The sequence below is a fragment of the Vicia villosa genome, unplaced genomic scaffold (assembly GCF_029867415.1).
Source record: "Vicia villosa cultivar HV-30 ecotype Madison, WI unplaced genomic scaffold, Vvil1.0 ctg.000320F_1_1, whole genome shotgun sequence".
In the NCBI taxonomy this organism is placed as follows: domain Eukaryota; kingdom Viridiplantae; phylum Streptophyta; class Magnoliopsida; order Fabales; family Fabaceae; genus Vicia; species Vicia villosa.
In genome coordinates this window covers 291,609-309,099 of record NW_026705142.1, presented here as the reverse complement: position 1 = coordinate 309,099, position 17,491 = coordinate 291,609, and the positions used below count along the sequence as shown (strand labels likewise).

Genomic DNA, 17,491 nt, shown 5'->3' with positions numbered 1-17,491 from the left:
AGCCTATCAGGCCGGCCTATTTAAATAAATATGAATAATTTTTTATTATCATTATGTTATGTTTTGTACTTTGAATTAAAATACATAAATAAAACTTGATTATCTTGAAGACCTTGTGAAAATAAGATGAAAACACGTGATGAACATTGTTTTCATAAGTTCTCTTAAACAAATAGTCTCACATAATTAATGTTAATAGGTAAGTTAAAATAAGTCAATGCAAACAAATTTGTAGTCTATTGCTTTTTTAGTTAGTTAGTTAGTTAGTCTATTTAAACATTATTTTAAATGCTTATTTACATATGTCTAAAACAAATAGGCTTTTATGTAGGCTAACAGGCTAACCAGGCCTTCGAAAAGGCCAGACTCGGGCCTAAAAATAAGCCTACGACAGGCTACAGGCCAGGCTTAAGCTTCAGTTTTTTTGACAGGCCAGGCTCAGGCTTGGCAAAGCCTAGCTCGGCCCAGCCTATTTCCACCCCTACATATATCCCTTAACCAATATCATGCATGTATTTTGATGTCTTGCAATAATCGGCAAGAGATTGGCAAGAGATTATAATAGAGACTTATAAGACCTATTACATTACAATTTTTTTTATTTTTAAATAAGATGATATTAATAAGAGAAATTAAAGATTTTTAAAAAATCTGAATACAATCGTAAAAACGTGAAAAAATTCGACAAAATAAACAAGAAAAATTATAAATCATTTAGAGTTATGAAAAAATAACAAAAGATCTTTGTTAAATTCGTAAAAGCTACAAATGAGGTGAGTAACTTCTCCAATTAACGACCACTTTCACATCAAAGATTTGATACTCTACACTATCATCCACATTCCAAATCTCATTCCGAAAGCATATCTCATTTCTTTAATAACCAAACTACTTTAGAGTTTAAATTTAGTTACATTTAAGTAAAATTTTATAAAATATTATTTTGCAATTAAATTATAATTAATTAAATATTTAATTATTTTGTCATGTTGTACCAAAATTTATATAGAATCTCTAAAAATTAAATTACTAAATTTTACTCTTTATCCAGTTATATTTATTGTTGTGAGTTCACTTAAATTTTATTTACACCTATTTAATTTTTTTCATCACGCATACGTTTGGAGGTCAATGATTTCAACCGTTTTTCGATTGCAGTTGCGGAGGATTAAATTGCAGTTTTCTCTATTAAATTCAGCGTCAATCACCATTAAACCAACTAACAGAAAAATTTTAATCCACATCTCTATAATTAAATATCGATGTATAACTATCAACTGAATTATGTTAACAATAATACAAAATTTTTAATCATAATATTTTATTAATGATAAATTTCAGTAAGCATTATAGATTTCTATATAAAAGATAAGATATATTTAAACATTATTTTTATCAATTCTCAAATAAATCAAAACAGTTTTTCTTTTTTTAACTTATACAATTTGATGTAACACTGTCCCATAGATAGTAGTCCAATATTAAATTCCGTCTATCTTATTACTACCACATATATATCAATCACATGATGTCTTCTCCACTGTATATATAAAAAAATAAAAAATCCCTTACTTTTTTTGTTGTGTAATAATTTATAAACCCCTTTATTGCCTCCTATAACAAGAAACTGGCCGGTACTTTTGGACGGTTGTTTCGTTTCTTTTAGCAACATTAGTTAGTGACCGGTAACCGATTCAACCGGTTCTAGCCATGAGAGAGAGAAAATGTGTATATATTCCATCTTCTCTTTCATAGCATTCCGTTACTATCCTTTCATCTCTTACCCTCTCTCATGGCTTCCGGTAGTTGCCGGTTCTTAAATCTCCACCGTTGAAATCATGAATGCATCTATGAATAATTCATAACTCATATCTCACAGTTTGTTATCTTTCCGGTTCATCGCAGTTCCGGTCGCCGGAGAGTTTCTCCGGCGAACTCTCACGACTGAAGAAAGTTCTATCTGAGTTTATTCGATCGGTTTAGTTCTATTCCACTGCGGAATCAGAATCGTTACTAGCACAAAAAAAAAAGAGTAGAGTAATAATATCTTGAAGACTAAGCAAGCATCATGTTAGATCTTAATCTGAATGCTGAGTTGACTCAGAACGATGACTCGGTCATGCTACTGGAAAAAGTTCCACAAGCTTCTTCAGGAACTTCGAATTCGTCAATCGTGAATGCGGAGGGGTCGAGTAACATCACCGGAGATGAAGACTCGTGTTCAACGCGCGCCGGTGGTGTTTTCACCTTCCAGTTCGGTATACTTAAGGTGGAAAAAGGAACCGACGCTGTTGCGACGAAAGAGCTGTTTCCGGTGAGTGCGGGGAACTGGCCGCACGGGGAGAGTTCGGCGATGCTGATTCCGGCGAGGAAGAGCGTGATGGATCTTTCACTTGATCAACGTATTGGAGGTGAAAATGGAGTTGCTCAGGTTCCGCAACGGCCGCAGGTGAAGAAGAGTAGGAGAGGACCGAGGTCACGAAGCTCTCAGTACAGAGGAGTCACGTTCTACAGAAGAACTGGAAGATGGGAATCGCATATCTGGTTCGTGCACTTCACGGTGTTCAATTTACTATTTTAGCCTTTCTGGTATTTTTTTTTCTTCATTAATTATTGGAAATTAAAATTAATTATAATTGATTTAATTAGGTGTGAATTTTTAATTTAGTTGAATTGAATAATAATATTAATATCTAACTTTTTTTATTTATTGGCTGTGTTTGTAATTGTTGGATGTAGGGATTGTGGGAAGCAAGTTTATTTGGGTATGAATTTTTATTTGATTAATCAATTTCATTTATGTTGAAGTATTTAATTATTATATGTTTCTTTCTATTATTGGAATTTTTTATGAATTTGGTATTTGGTATTTTAGGTGGATTTGACACTGCTCATGCTGCTGCTAGGTAAAGTTTCTGCATAAATTTTAATAAAATTCTTTCATTTGATTTTAATATAATGATTTGATTGATTGTTGTCGTTGTTCATTGACTTTAAAATTTTGAATTTAGAGCTTATGATCGAGCTGCTATAAAGTTCAGAGGACTTGATGCTGACATTAATTTCAATCTAGTTGAGTATGAAGAAGATATGAATCAGGTTTGTAAAACTACAACACCTTTTGATTTATAGATTTTTTTTGGGTTGCACCGGAAAAACTCCTACACTTAATGAATTCAGATTCAGATGATGGTGATTAATCTAATAATATAAATTTTTATCAATTGAGTCATGATTTGCGGGTTCTTTTGATTAATAGATTTATGTGTATCTTTGGTATAGGAATTTTGTTGAAAGTGTGTGACTTTTATCACCTTTTATTTATTCATTACTATATGATGACCAGATGAAGAATCTCTCAAAGGAGGAATTTGTGCACATACTACGTCGCCACAGTAATGGTTTCTCAAGGGGGAGTTCAAAATACAGAGGAGTAACACTTCACAAATGTGGTCGTTGGGAAGCTCGAATGGGACAACTCCTTGGAAAAAAGTGAGGACCTAATTCTTTTTAATCTGAAACTGAAGTATGAATTTGTTGTATTATAGGATTTGATATTATATGATATGAGTGCGAATTCAAGTTCCTGTTGGCCTATAAAAGGAAAGGAAATTGGTTTCACTTTCAGCTTCAAATGGGTCTATCTATACACTATACTTTTTAGGCTTTTTCCATGTTTGGAGAAACATGTCTAAGATGCCAGTTTCAACTTTCAAAGAAACAATTGGCAAAGGTGTTTTTGTTGTTATAGATATTGCAATGATTTCGTGCAGGTATGTATATCTTGGGCTATTCGACAGCGAAGTAGAAGCTGCAAGGTCCTGATGAAACATAAATTATATTCTTACATAATGCATTGAATTTGAATTTACTACACTTGATTATCAAATCTCATTAGGATTCCAACCAACCTGTATCCTTCATTTTGGTTGTGGAAATCAGGGCTTATGACAAGGCAGCTATCAAGTGTAATGGAAGAGAGGCTATGACAAACTTTGAGCCAAGTACATATGGAAGTGAGATCAAACCTGAAGCTATAAATGAAGGTAGAATTTCATAGCATTGTCTTTTTCTGACATATTTGACCTTGACTCATTAAAGGAACTAGTATTAGTAATTGTTCAATGTAAAAAGGGATTTTAATTTATCATTAACACAGGTGGCAGTCACAATCTTGACCTCAATTTAGGCATGGCAACTCCAGGGCATGAACCCAAAGAAAACAGAGGGTATCGTCAGTTTCAGACCACCCCTTACAACCTGCATCCTGGAAGGAATTTGAAGGTATATAATTGAACTCTACTACCTTCATATTTCAATATAAACCAAAAAAGTAGATTATTTCAAATACTAGTACATTTTTTGTTTATATTTAAGTCCAGATTAGTACATAATCATTTACCACCGAAGTTTTTCACTTTCACCTCTTTTGCACTCAAGTTCCATAATACTCTTTGTTGGACACTATTGCTATAGAGCAAAATTTTATATGGGATCAGTGTTATTTTGGCCTGTTTGGATTCACTAGTAGATTAATTAGTCCCTGCTTTTTCTTGAAAGCTGTTATCATTGTGAATCATTTGGTTGGAATTATTCATAATATGTCATGGTAAATTGGTAATAAATGTGGGTTCACTTTATCTGTGCAGATGGAGACTAATGCTAATTCCGTTATTAGTGACCTGTCTTTGAAAAAGCTAGTTGCCACTGAACAGCGTCCTTCCATGTGGAATGCCACGTATTCTAGTTTCTTTCCCAATGAGGTAAAAGTTCACTGACTATTATCTCTTTCTATCGCTGATAATCTGTTAATTGCCTATTCTCTTGTTTTGACTTTTGACTAGAGTGAATTGCTTTTCTTTGTTGAGTCTTTGAAATTTTTTAGAAACTTTATGACTTTTCTATAATAAAATGAGTTGAATTTGGAATGAGATTTCAATGGATAACCCAATCACAACATTAAGACAATATTTGGGGGTGTACAGTGTGCATTAATAATAGAACTTGATATATAGTTGTTGAAATATTTTCGCAGGAAAGAGCAGAGAGAATCGGCATTGATCCTTCAAAAGGACCTCCCTACTGGGCATGGCAAGCACATAGTCAGGGCACTGCTTCCCCAGTACCACAATTCTCTACTGCAGCATCATCAGGATTCTCTATTTCAGCTACCTTTCCGCCAAATTCCATCTTTCAAACACAACCTATGAACTCGATTCCACTCCGTTTCCCTCCATCCATCGCACCTGGTAGCAATGCATCTCAATACTATTATCAGGTGAAGTCCTCCCAGGCACCACCGTAGCCTATATTATGTAATAATACATATATATGATTGGCAATTAATCGCAACAAGTATTTTGCGTTAAAACTCATTGTATAATTCAGTTAGGAATTGTTGATGTACTGAGATATGACATTTTAATGCTTATCTTGGTTAAACCATTAAATACTCAGAATGTGTATCAAAGATAAACATCTAATGATCATTTTACCTGCTTGCATGTGTGACAATTTAAGTTCTTGCACAAATTTTCTTATTACACCAGCATTGTGACAAATTTTCTTGCATAGTTTATTGTCAAATGCCTTGCCATCTTCATTTTTGTATAATTTGGAGTTTGCTTTCATAGAGGTGTATATTTGTAGTTCGGTATGTTGATTCTCTTCAGGATGTCAGTGATGTGCTTCATTTGATGGATTACCATTCCTTTTCCGGTATCATCAAATTCAAGACCGAGAAAGTGCTTCAATCCTCCTATATCAATCATGTCAAATTCAGTCCTCATATACAGTTTGAGGTTCTGAATCTAAACATGACTACTCCTAATTATGAGTAGATCATCCACCTATTGGCCCACTATATATAGTCTCGATTCAAGCCTTTAACATAGATTTCATGCTCAATTGTGCACTTGGAATAGCCATTGTGTTTGAGGAACTCATCAATTCTTTTATTAGAAGTTCTTCATGTTATAGAAAGCATTATTAAGCTTTAAGATCTTATCTTTCTCACCTTTCTTAATGAATTCCTGATGTTGTTCAAGATAAATTTCCTCCTCAAGGTGTCCATTGAGAAATGCACACTTGACATCAATTTAAACAAACTTCTATTGCATGAAGTTAGCCACAAAAACTACTAACCGTGCAGTACCAATCTTTGGTGTTGTAAAATATAATAATAATATTTGACCACACTAAGACCTTTAACTCAACGCCCCCGAACCAAGAGTTATGAAAAATTAGAAGAAATTATTAAATCACTTTAGATTTTGAGGCATACTTTCGCAATTTTTCACCTTGACTCAAACTCCACGATGATGTCAATTTAATATTTTACCAACTTGCAGCTCTCTCTAAAGTTTGAATCATTATTCAACGAACTTGATCAAGTCCAAACAATGTTTGAACCTTTTTCTAGGTATTTTCATCCACTTGCATTCAACCATCATTTATTATTTAGGTAGTCTCACAAACTTACAAGCATGATTCTTCATCAGTGAATGGATTTCATCATTCACTGTCATCATCCATTTTTACTCTTTTTTAATTTTGAATGTCTCCCTGAAGATCTTTGGTTATGTGTCTTGCAACTCTTCCGTCTAATTCAAATCATAACAAAGAAGCTTAGCACAACCATATCTCTGAAGAGGTACAATTTCTATCTTTATCCTATCACGACTCAAATGATAATCAAGAACCATTATATATTTTCTCTCATTAGAACTAGAAGTAGGAGTCTTAACTTTCTCTTCATCTCTAGTCTCCCTAGAAAGAACCTCCACCTCTAGCTTAATCTTCTCTACCATAATTTTGAATACCTTCACCTCCAGGTCTTTACACTTTTCCCCATACAAGTCTCACCAAGGTGACATACTTGTTTATAATAAATTTTGATCCTCCAAGCTCCATCTCGCACAACTTGTAACCCTTCACAGCATTTGGATAATCAATCAAGACACACTTCACAATCCCAATTTGGTCTAGCTTTATATGTTCAAACGCCGAAGCTTTGAGGACCTTCAAATTAAAGTAGTCTATCTATTTTCTACTTCAAACCTCCATAGACTTCTTGAAGTATGTTCATGTGAATGGACTCTATCGATCAAATTAGTTGCTTTAGCAACACCGTTATCCCAAAAACTCTTTGGCAATGTATCTCTCAACAAAATGCATCTTATATCATCTCTAAAATGGTCATTTTCCTACATTCAACTAGGCCATTTTTTTTAGATGTGCAAGCAACGGTTATATGGATCTTTATACTTTATTTTTTTGCAAAACTCATTAAATTGCTTAGAAAAAAATCCATGTCATTTTTAGATCCATTTTCACTATCATATCCTGATCTCAAATTTTATAGCTTGATTTTGTCATGAAAGTTTTGATTAGCTAATGATACATGGCCAATAACACTTGAACCATATAAAACATATAACCTACACATTTTAGACTCTTTAGCCACGATCCTTGCACCATGTGAAATTGTCAACATCATATGTTCAACTATTGTGCAATAACCTAAATCATCATGCATGCTTAAGAACAAAAAATTCGCTTAAAGTCGGGAACATACCTCACTTTTCTTAAAAAGAACTTATGATTATCATACATTTTATTTCTAACTTTGCCAACATCATGAACTTTTCAAGCCTTATTGTCATTGAATCAAACGACTCCACTTATTTTCATATCCAAAGTCTTAAAGTAATATTTTCTAGGACACGTGTGATAAGAACATTCTAAGCCCATATCCTTACTTTTCTCTATCTCAAAACTCAACATCAGTAATACACTATCATTCTCATAACCATCCTTATCTAAGACATTTTCAATTTGAATATGACCATCATTACCACCCCCTTTTTGAGATTATTCTTTTTGAAGTGGCCAGTTTTAAGACAACTAAAGCATTTTAACCCATACACAAAACTCTTGGATTTAGACTTACCTCTATTGTCACTCTTTCTTCCTGAAACACTTAATATTTCACCACAAACACTACCGTAAACCTTCAAATATTTCATCATTAAAAGCTCCTTAGACCTCGTAATCATTTGGAATTCATCCTAGGTGATAGTACATTTCTTATTTTAAGGAAGGGCATCCTTGAAATACTCAAAAAATATGTGAAATAAGCTTAACAAGAGTAGAATCTTGTACTCAAAATCAATCGTCACTTTAATCTTTTCCAATTCAATGATGATCTTGGAAAATTCTCTCTATTGATCCATAACGGGTTTGTTCTCTGCCATTTCGAGTGGGTAGAATTGTTGTTTCAAACTTAACGTGTGAGTGAAGGATGTAATATCTCATATCCTCTTAAATGCTCATTTATTTATTAAGTGGGAAAAATTGAGTAATTAGTGAGTTAAGACGAGATTAATTTAATCAATCCTTTTAATCTTTTCTAATTAGTAAGAGAGGACAATTTGGTAAATTTTGATGAGTTGCATTGTTAAGAATATGAAAAGATAGTACGGGAAAGATTTTCAAAATTCCCATATCATCTCATCTCATCTTAAGCCATCATCTTCTTCTTGAATAAGGTGGGTTCTTAACTAGTTTAAGCTTTAGGGGGAAAATTTCATGAAAATTTGGGAGTTAGGGTGTTGTGAATCCTTACTATGTTGTGAAATTGATATTTGATGCACGATATTATTGTTGTGTTGCATGTCTTTGTTGTTAATTCATGATGTTTGATGTTGCTTGTGTGTAATATGATGTTATGTTGTGTTGTTATTATATGTTGTGTTGTGTTGAAGTTATGTTGTTGTTGTTACATGATGTTATGACTTGTTGATGGCATTGTGTTGTTGGGGTTTTGAGTTGTGATTTTTAATTCATTAGAGAATCATAAAAGTAAGGTTGCTATGTATGTCATGTGTTGAATTGAAATGGCTTGATGTATTATATGATGATAGAATGATTTGGATTATTAGAAACTAATGATGTTAAGCAATGATGAAAACATAGTTGTATATATAACGTGTGACGTATAGTGTGTTAATGTAAAGTGTGCGTGTGCGCGTCTAGTTATGTGTGTAATTGTATCATTACATACAATAATATATTTATGTACTTTATAGTGTGTATGCTAATTTTAGCGGTGCTAATCATGAATTATGTGCTTTTTGTACGGTCAATTATGTGTCTTATTAGTGAGTAATGTGTGTTAGTATATTATATTTCAATACTAATTAGTCATTAATAATTATATTATATTAATGATATGGTTCTCATCGTGCTTGTAATTATGTAATTTCATAATTGTGTTAAGCATGTGTGCTACATGTAATAAAGTGTTAATATTAATTCTATCAATTTGCATATTTGATTTGTGAATTTTAATTATGTTGATTTTCATTGTGCTTGTAATTATGTAATTTCATAATTGTCTTAAGCATATGTGCTACATGTAATAAAGAATAAATATTAATTCTATCAATTTGTATCTTTGATTTGTGAATTTTAATTATGTCTTTCATGTGTGTGTTTACCATAACGTATACCAGTAGTCTTCTGTATGTGATATGAATAATGAATCTGCCACATGTGGTGTGATTTTTACTGTAATATGTTGTCATTGTGTAGTGTTTGTGTTTGCTTTCTTGTATGTTCGTGCACATTATAATATGTATAGTATGATGTGAAATGTATAATATGTTATATGCATCTTAATGTTAGTTTGGTCACTTGTATGATGTTGAATTCATGGTATGAAATAGTTGGGTATGTTAGAATATGATTGGATATAGTTTGGAATAGTTAAAGGTTGAATAAGATGAGTTTAGAAATGAGATTTTTGGAAAAGTTCTAGGTGACAAACGATTGTCATATGACACCAATCGATTGCCTTGTTGTTTCGAGTGAAAAATTTGAGTTGAATGTTCAGAACAATCAATTGTTCCCCGTGACAATCAATTGTTTCTCTTGTATTCACCATAAAATGAATTTCGTAACTCCGTTTAGGGTGTGTTTGGATGTGTTGGAAAGATAGTTCAACGCGTTGCCATTCGGTGAAGTAAAATCATGCTTGGATACCAAATATCACTTGTTTGATGATTCTAAGCTATCATGAATGCTTTGTAACTTATATTATGATATGTATGCATTCGATGAACAATAATTGGTCAAATTTTATGATAATGAATGAGATTAAATCTAGGATGATAGTTAGATGAGAATGATTAGTAAAGATAAACTTAAGTTATGATGAATAACTTGAGTTGTGATTCTCAATTGTGAAAGATACCTCGGTGTGTACCCATGAGCTTGTAGTCACTTGAGATGAATCGTTTCATCTACGAGAATGCTTGAATGGCATGAATGGTGAATAATAGTCTAGTTACGCGTTAATGGGATTTGTATGGAAACATAGCATGATAATGTGATTGATGAGTATAATCATGTATTCTAGAATAACCCTTTTTTGTGCTTATCCCGAGTTTGAATCTTATGTAAAGTAGTGATTATGATAGACAAACCATTGATTTGTAACCTTAAAGTGAGTTAGAGTCCCATTGAGGAATGAACCTTAAAGTGGATTAGAGTCCCATAAAGAAATGAACCTCATAGCAGGTTAAAGTCCCATAGAGGAATGGTCCTTAAAGTGGGTTAGAGTCTCATGGAGGAGCAAATTTCACAGTGAAAAAGACGAATCATTGTGCGGACATCTGTGACCCTTGTCCCACTTTCCTGGATGTAGAATAGGTTGGGGAAAGTCGTTAGACATGATAAAGATTTGTGACTCGTTTCCATAATTCTAGATTTATATTTACGACTAGGTCATATACAATAATTCAATTTTGGCTTACATCGAAGCCCCAATCTTCCCTCTGGAAACTTTCCTTGAAACTTTATCTCTAAAGAACAAGATAATGGAACTTCTGGCCTTAACCATCATCTTGGTCTTTCATGTTTGTTTTAGGTGTGCATGCATTAATATCTTGCCCTTAAATGCTTCTACACACCTTTGTTGAGCTAATATTTCTTGAATATTCACTTTCTAGAATCCAAATTTGTTGTCTCTAGAAAACTTTTCGAAGTCCCATTTGAAACTAGTAGTGCTCACTTGTAAACTTAACCTTTTTCTCCCATGTTAGCACCATTTGTTATGAAATCTGATGATAATATTTGATCTTGTCAATACTTTTGATGTTTGAGACAAAGAACAATGGCAACCAAAAAATGGCATCACGCCGAAGTACTCAATATGTGAAATAGTGTAAGCAAACCCACATGAGGCAGAGTAAGATAAAAGACGAGAACATAGAATTTGTTTACTAAATCGATAAAATTGATATACACGAGGGGATATAACATTTCTCGGACTCATTATATTTCAAGAGTTGTAAGAATATATTACAAAAGAGTTACAACAAAATAGGCTTCTAAATTATGAAGAATAAACCATATTTTCTACTCGAGTGTTTCTCAATCTCTCTTTGTCTAAATATATGAATCACATAAACTTATAGTATTTATAAGTGTTTTCTATTCCTCTTAGATATCCACTAAAGTATTTTCAATTCCAAGAACAATGAATCCTAGGAATATCTATTTTTGCCACTCTAAGTTTTTTCACTGGGATTACGATATTTTCCCTTTTTTTCATACTTACAAAAGTGACCGAGAATTGTTTTATATAAAGACTAGAAATCCCGAGGGACCATATTTCCAGGCCCGATCAGTGATCAAATGCGTCCAACCCGACAATGATAAAAAATTATTAAATCATTTTACATTTTTCAGGCATACTTCCAAACTTGCAACAGGTGCAAACGTTATATGTGAAATCAAGATCGAGATTTTGCAAGAACCATTATGCAACAAATTTTTCCTTACGCTTTGCAATGAATCCATATGGTAGGTACTCCATCTTGTAATTCCCATATATTTCAATTTTTCTCTTCTTTGATGGTAATGGTACTAGACTCTAAGTTGCATTCCTTTTTATAGTGTGAATCTCTTCATCCATAATTTTATCTTATATGATTAAGTAAAATTGAGTTACTCAATGGCAACAAACACTTTATTTTAATATTGAGGAGATATCAAAATAGTTGGGATTATGTTGCATTTATCTTGACTTAAAATAATCTTTTTGGAGATAGAAGATGTCTCAAAATAGTCTTGTGATATGCCTCAAAGACTTACATTTGATTGTTGACAAGGTACATTATGAACCATTTTTTTAGAAATTAATTGAGAAAGTTACTTTTCATGATTAAAACATTTCACCATGCTAGTTATGGCTACTTGAAGGCCTTGTCTTCCTTTGGTTGAAACTTCACCTACTTATGTCTTGGATGTTGTACCCCTTTCACTTCTAACCACCATCGTTCTTGGAAGTTTGACTTGCAGTTCTTGTTAAATTACATACTCTTTAGTTTTATTAAACATTTTTGTTTATGAGCTTCCAATGAACATTCCAGTTCTCCAATATTCATGTTCTTTTATTCTTCAATTATTGTTGCAATGTAATAAAATTTAGAGTAAAGGATATGAATCACCTTGTTCACTATTGTTTGATAAATTTTTTTTCCAGAATTCTTCATTTGGTTGATGATTTGTAGGATCATGTTAAAGTTCTCAATAATCTTCTCGTTTGGTTCCATCTAAAACAACTCAGTATTTGCAATTAAACTTTCATGAGATTTTTATCGCCACAAAGAATCTTCTGAAAAATGACTGAAGCTTCATTTAATGATGTAGCATTACTGTTTTTCTAAAAATGACAATATCAATACATTGGTGGATGAAGAACATTTCTTTAAAATATTTCTTCTTGGATTGTTTATATGTAACACACTCAGTATCAGTAGCAATATTGGTGAGAGATTGTAGGTCTATTTAAACCACTTCCAACACATCTTGAAAACCATATATCTCCTTCATTTGTTTGCTTCATTGATCCTAGTTCTTGTTGTCAAGACTTGGTCATTTTCCATTGAAATTATTGTTTTAATTTTCCATATAACTTTTTTTTATCTTCAATCAATAATCATGGGATGAATAGGCATAGAATCTTTATAGTGATTTCAAAAACAAGAACTAGAGGTTCTAGATACCACTTGTTAATAACTTGTTAAACAACGACACAAGAAAGGAAAAGTTAAAATTGATTTTGAATTTGGTGTACACTTTTAACATATCATTTGTGATCATATTGTGATTACTTATACATTTCATAAATTGGAATTACAAAGTACTAATGAGGTTCAAAACATGATATTAATTTAATTAGTTGTGTACTCCCTCTGATCTTATTTATAAGAGCAAATACATTGCATATTCAGTGAATCTAAAACATTTTTTTTTTCTTATAAATTGGATCATATAGAGTATTTGCATACCCATTAACATAACTAACCCAACTAACATCTTACTTGAAAAAATATGTAACATGCTTTTATTTTATGCTTAAATACGTAACATACTTAAATTACTTATTTGAATTATTTTTCAAAAAAATAAATATATTGTATAAAAATGTTAACTATTAATAAAATGAATAGCTGCTTTAATAGATATATACTGATAAGAATGATAGGGGATTTAATAATTTTATTATATGCACATTAAATATTAGTTGTTAGAAGTTATATATTAATTTATCTTTTAACTAATGTCTTAATGATATTGTTAGTTACAAATAAAGCGTGTATGAAATGATACAAGTTTCTATTGCGTAAATAACTCAATATTTGTTCACAATCAATAACAACCCAAATGTAAAACTTTATTCTCAATTAAAAAATTTAATTAGTTGTTTTTGTTGACCTAATTCATAAAAAATTGGTCCAGGAAAAAGGACCAGTTATAAATCTCTAAAATAATATAAAGAAATATTGTAAAAAGAGTCAATGTAACTTGTAATCCTCGCCAAAGAGATAGTTCCCAGTCTCAAAGCTACTTTATCATTTTTTGAATTTAATGATTTCAATAAATCTCCTATAACAATTTATTTTAGATAATCGAGATTTGCCTTCAACATATTATGTAGTCTTACTTAGCCTGAGATATTTTTATTTTTTGTTGAGATTAGTTCACTTTGTATATCAGTATGTTTTTAATAAAGGATCTAATGGGGATAATAATTATATACTAATCACAATAGGATTAAGAGACTCCGTGGTTCATCATTCTATTTCTCTTTGGGGGCGTTTGTTTCGCGGTGTTAACATTTATTCCTTGGAATTACTATCTCGGGAAAATACATGTAGGAAATTTATTCCAAGGAATTCTTTTGAAAAATTGTTTGACAAATATTTTATTATTCCAAGGAAAATTTGTAGTTTTAATTTATTTATTTAAAAAGTATATAAAATTTTATGGGAATCTACTTTCCCATCCTTTAACATGGGAATAATTTCATGGGAATAATGGAAGTTATAAGAAGTTATTTTATTCCTTAGAATCTTTATACCAGAAATAATTTTTTTCAACCTTGTAACAAACATGGTATCCTCGCTTTTTATCTATGTATTCCCAAGAATGTAGTTTCTAAACTTGAAACAAACACGCCCTTTGTTTACACACAATTAACTACATTGATTTTAATAAATTGTGCTTTAGATGATAAAATGGAGGACACAAAATTTGTTTATATACATCAAGCTTTAACAGAGCTCTCTCAAAATTTACTCGGATTGCAATATAACATAAAAGTTTTACTTTTGGCTCCTAATAAAATTAAAAAACAAGGATGCATATATCCAACTGCAATAAAAAGATGAAATTCTATAATAATATAATAAATGATACATATTAAAATCTATTTGTCCGACAAATTTTTCTAGTGTTCAAGTTTAGTTTAAGCATAAAACAACTTGAATCGTGGATAAACAAATGTTGGAATACAATGTCATCTAAATTCTTATATTGTAGTTTTATCATTCATATAATTCAATCGACTTAAAAAAAGAATACAAAATTTATACCTAAAATAAAATAAATTGTGTCTCATGTTAAGGAATCATATATGTGCAATCAAGTGATGGAATAGAGATTTGCTATTTGAGTCTTTTTGTGGGCTTCGCAGACGATCCAAAACAAAATGTATATTACAATCTTTTTTAATATTAACATCGATGTGTAGTATTACTTAATTAAAAATCTAACATTATCAACTCTCAAATAAGTTGAGTATGTGCATACATAATTCACTTGTAACTTGTTAACATATGCTCAAAATAAATATTCAAATATTCTTCCATCCTAATTAACATAAAATATATTTAATGTTCCCCACAAATTGTCCTAATTCTTACCATCTTATTAGTTTAAGAATAATTAATTAAATAAAATGACTTATGTGAAAAGGTGCAATTTAGGGGTGCTCAAAACCAAACCAACCCAATAGAAAATCGCAAACCAGACCAAACCAAACCGAAACCGCAAAAAACCGCATTTGGTTTGGATTAGTTTGGGCCATTTTTCAACAAAACCGCACGGTTCGGTTCGGTTTGCGGTTTGTATTTGGTAAACCGAACCAAACCGAATCAAACCGCATTATATTATAACCTAAATTTTACTTAACTCACATCCAACCCAAACTTAAACCTATTATACATTAGCCTTATGATTACGAACAATTTTCTCATCCTTACACATATAATTTCAGCCTCAGTCTTCTCAAATCTCTAATAACATTACCGCATCTTCTTTGCCACATACATCTTCCCTCTTATTCTATAATCTCTACTCTATTATATTTTTTCTTTTTCACCTTCTCATTTTTATGTAAATGTTCCGTATTTCAGTTTCGTTTTTTTCACCTTCTTTTCTGTTTCACCTTCACTAATCTTTTGTCTCTTCTATTTTTTGTTTCATTATAAGAATTTTTATATTATTTTATGCAATTATTTTATGTTTAATATTCCACTTTTGTCTAATTTAATTTTTACATATTAAATGAAAAATTGTTGTCAAAATATGACGAGTTTTGTTGTAATTTGATAGTGTATGAATGTCTAAATACAAAATTATGTTGTCATCTATATGTGTATGTATGGCTCAATAAAATATTTATAAAAAACCGAACAAACCGAACCGAACCAAACCGCATTAGTTTGGTTAGGTTTGGTTCGGATTTTTTTAAAAGTCAACCGAACCAAACCAAACCGCACTATTTTTTCTCTTGCGGTTCGGATGATTTTTTTCGTCAAAACCGCCCAAACTGCACCGCGAACACCCCCAATTTAACTAAAATAAAATTATATTATTTTGAAGGGGTGAAAATAATATTTATAAATAGTAGTGATTTGATGGGAGTCAGACACATCAATGTATAAAATTAATATATTTTTCCATAATAATTTCTCTAGAAATAGCCATCACGAAAGACTTTTGAGAAAGTACGAATAAAAATAAATAAATTATTTATCATTAGATTATGGTCTTAAATCATCAATATTGTATGTAATGCCCCATCTTTTTAATACTAAATAGAGTTTAATTACTATGCACTGTCAGTGTGAAGTTTTTTACACCATCAATACATCACAACCATTCAATTATATTACTTTTTAAAAAATTAAAATAAAAGTCAAACACTTTCAATAAACAAACGGTTGTGATTCACTGACAGTGTAAAACTTCTTTACACCGTCACCGTCACCGTCAGTGTATTCCAATTAAATTCTACTAAATATTTGTATACTAGTGATATATTAGTGGTCTAATAAGATGATTAGTAAACTTAATTTCCAAGATTAGAGAAGAAGAATGTCATGGTTAGCAAATTAGATTTGATACCAAGAGCATTATGGAATTTTCTCATGTCCAATATATAAGCCAATTGGAGAAGGTTTTTCCTCATTTATCATCTTGTTTCTCTCACTTAGTAACCAGAATTTTAAAAAGAAGAGAAAAAACTAGAAAGGGAAGCGAGAGTTGAAGGAGAAAGAAGAGCAAGATCTTGATTCCATCATCAAATGGTCTTGTATGTGTGAACTCCTAGAAGATTCTTGAATATGAAGTACCATAATCAACTTAGAGCATCACCATCTCATCCTCATATAACTCAATTTTTAGGTTTTTTCAATTAAAGGTGGGGTTTCTGGTTAGTGATTTCTTAGGAAATAGATTAAGACAAGCAATGCATGTTGGGTTAGGTTAGTGATGTTTAAAAATATGGGCCTATGATCATAATTTGCCTAAACGTATTTAGGAAATTTCTTTAGAGACCCCTCAAGAGTGGTCATCCCCGTTGGAAACCCCAAAATAGCCCTTAAACTTCGGAAGTGCACTTTGCACTTTTTTTCACATTTTCACTTATTTCAGAAATACATATTCGAAATAACCCATTTTTAGAAATTTTCAGAAATGCATTTCCGAAATAACCCATTTTAGAGGTTTCGGAAGTACACTTCCAAAAAAAAGTGTCTTTTCCACGTCAGCTTATCACCTTCAACTCTCTCCTTGTTCCATGGCTTCTAAAACAAAAAGTGGTACACAGATTGGTTGTTCGCTTGCAGGTTTGTTG

The 17,491-nt window shown here is 31.5% G+C and overlaps 1 protein-coding gene across 2 annotated transcripts; it reads left to right on the top strand.

Moving 5' to 3' along the window:
- The first annotated feature begins 1,645 nt into the window (after positions 1-1,645).
- LOC131626753 (ethylene-responsive transcription factor RAP2-7-like) lies at positions 1,646-5,514 on the top strand. 2 transcript variants are annotated; one of them, XM_058897590.1, is made up of 10 exons: positions 1,646-2,544; positions 2,740-2,765; positions 2,876-2,906; positions 3,012-3,099; positions 3,347-3,492; positions 3,774-3,818; positions 3,943-4,046; positions 4,160-4,284; positions 4,650-4,763; positions 5,036-5,514. In XM_058897590.1, exons 1-10 carry the CDS (start codon positions 2,069-2,071, stop codon positions 5,303-5,305), a joined length of 1,425 nt encoding a protein of 474 aa, XP_058753573.1. In that variant the 5' UTR covers positions 1,646-2,068; the 3' UTR covers positions 5,306-5,514. The 2 variants fall into 2 exon arrangements, with proteins under 2 accessions (XP_058753573.1, XP_058753574.1); XM_058897591.1 differs by lacking the exon at positions 3,774-3,818 and having other exon boundaries at positions 1,650-2,544.
- Positions 5,515-17,491: the final 11,977 nt, after the last annotated feature.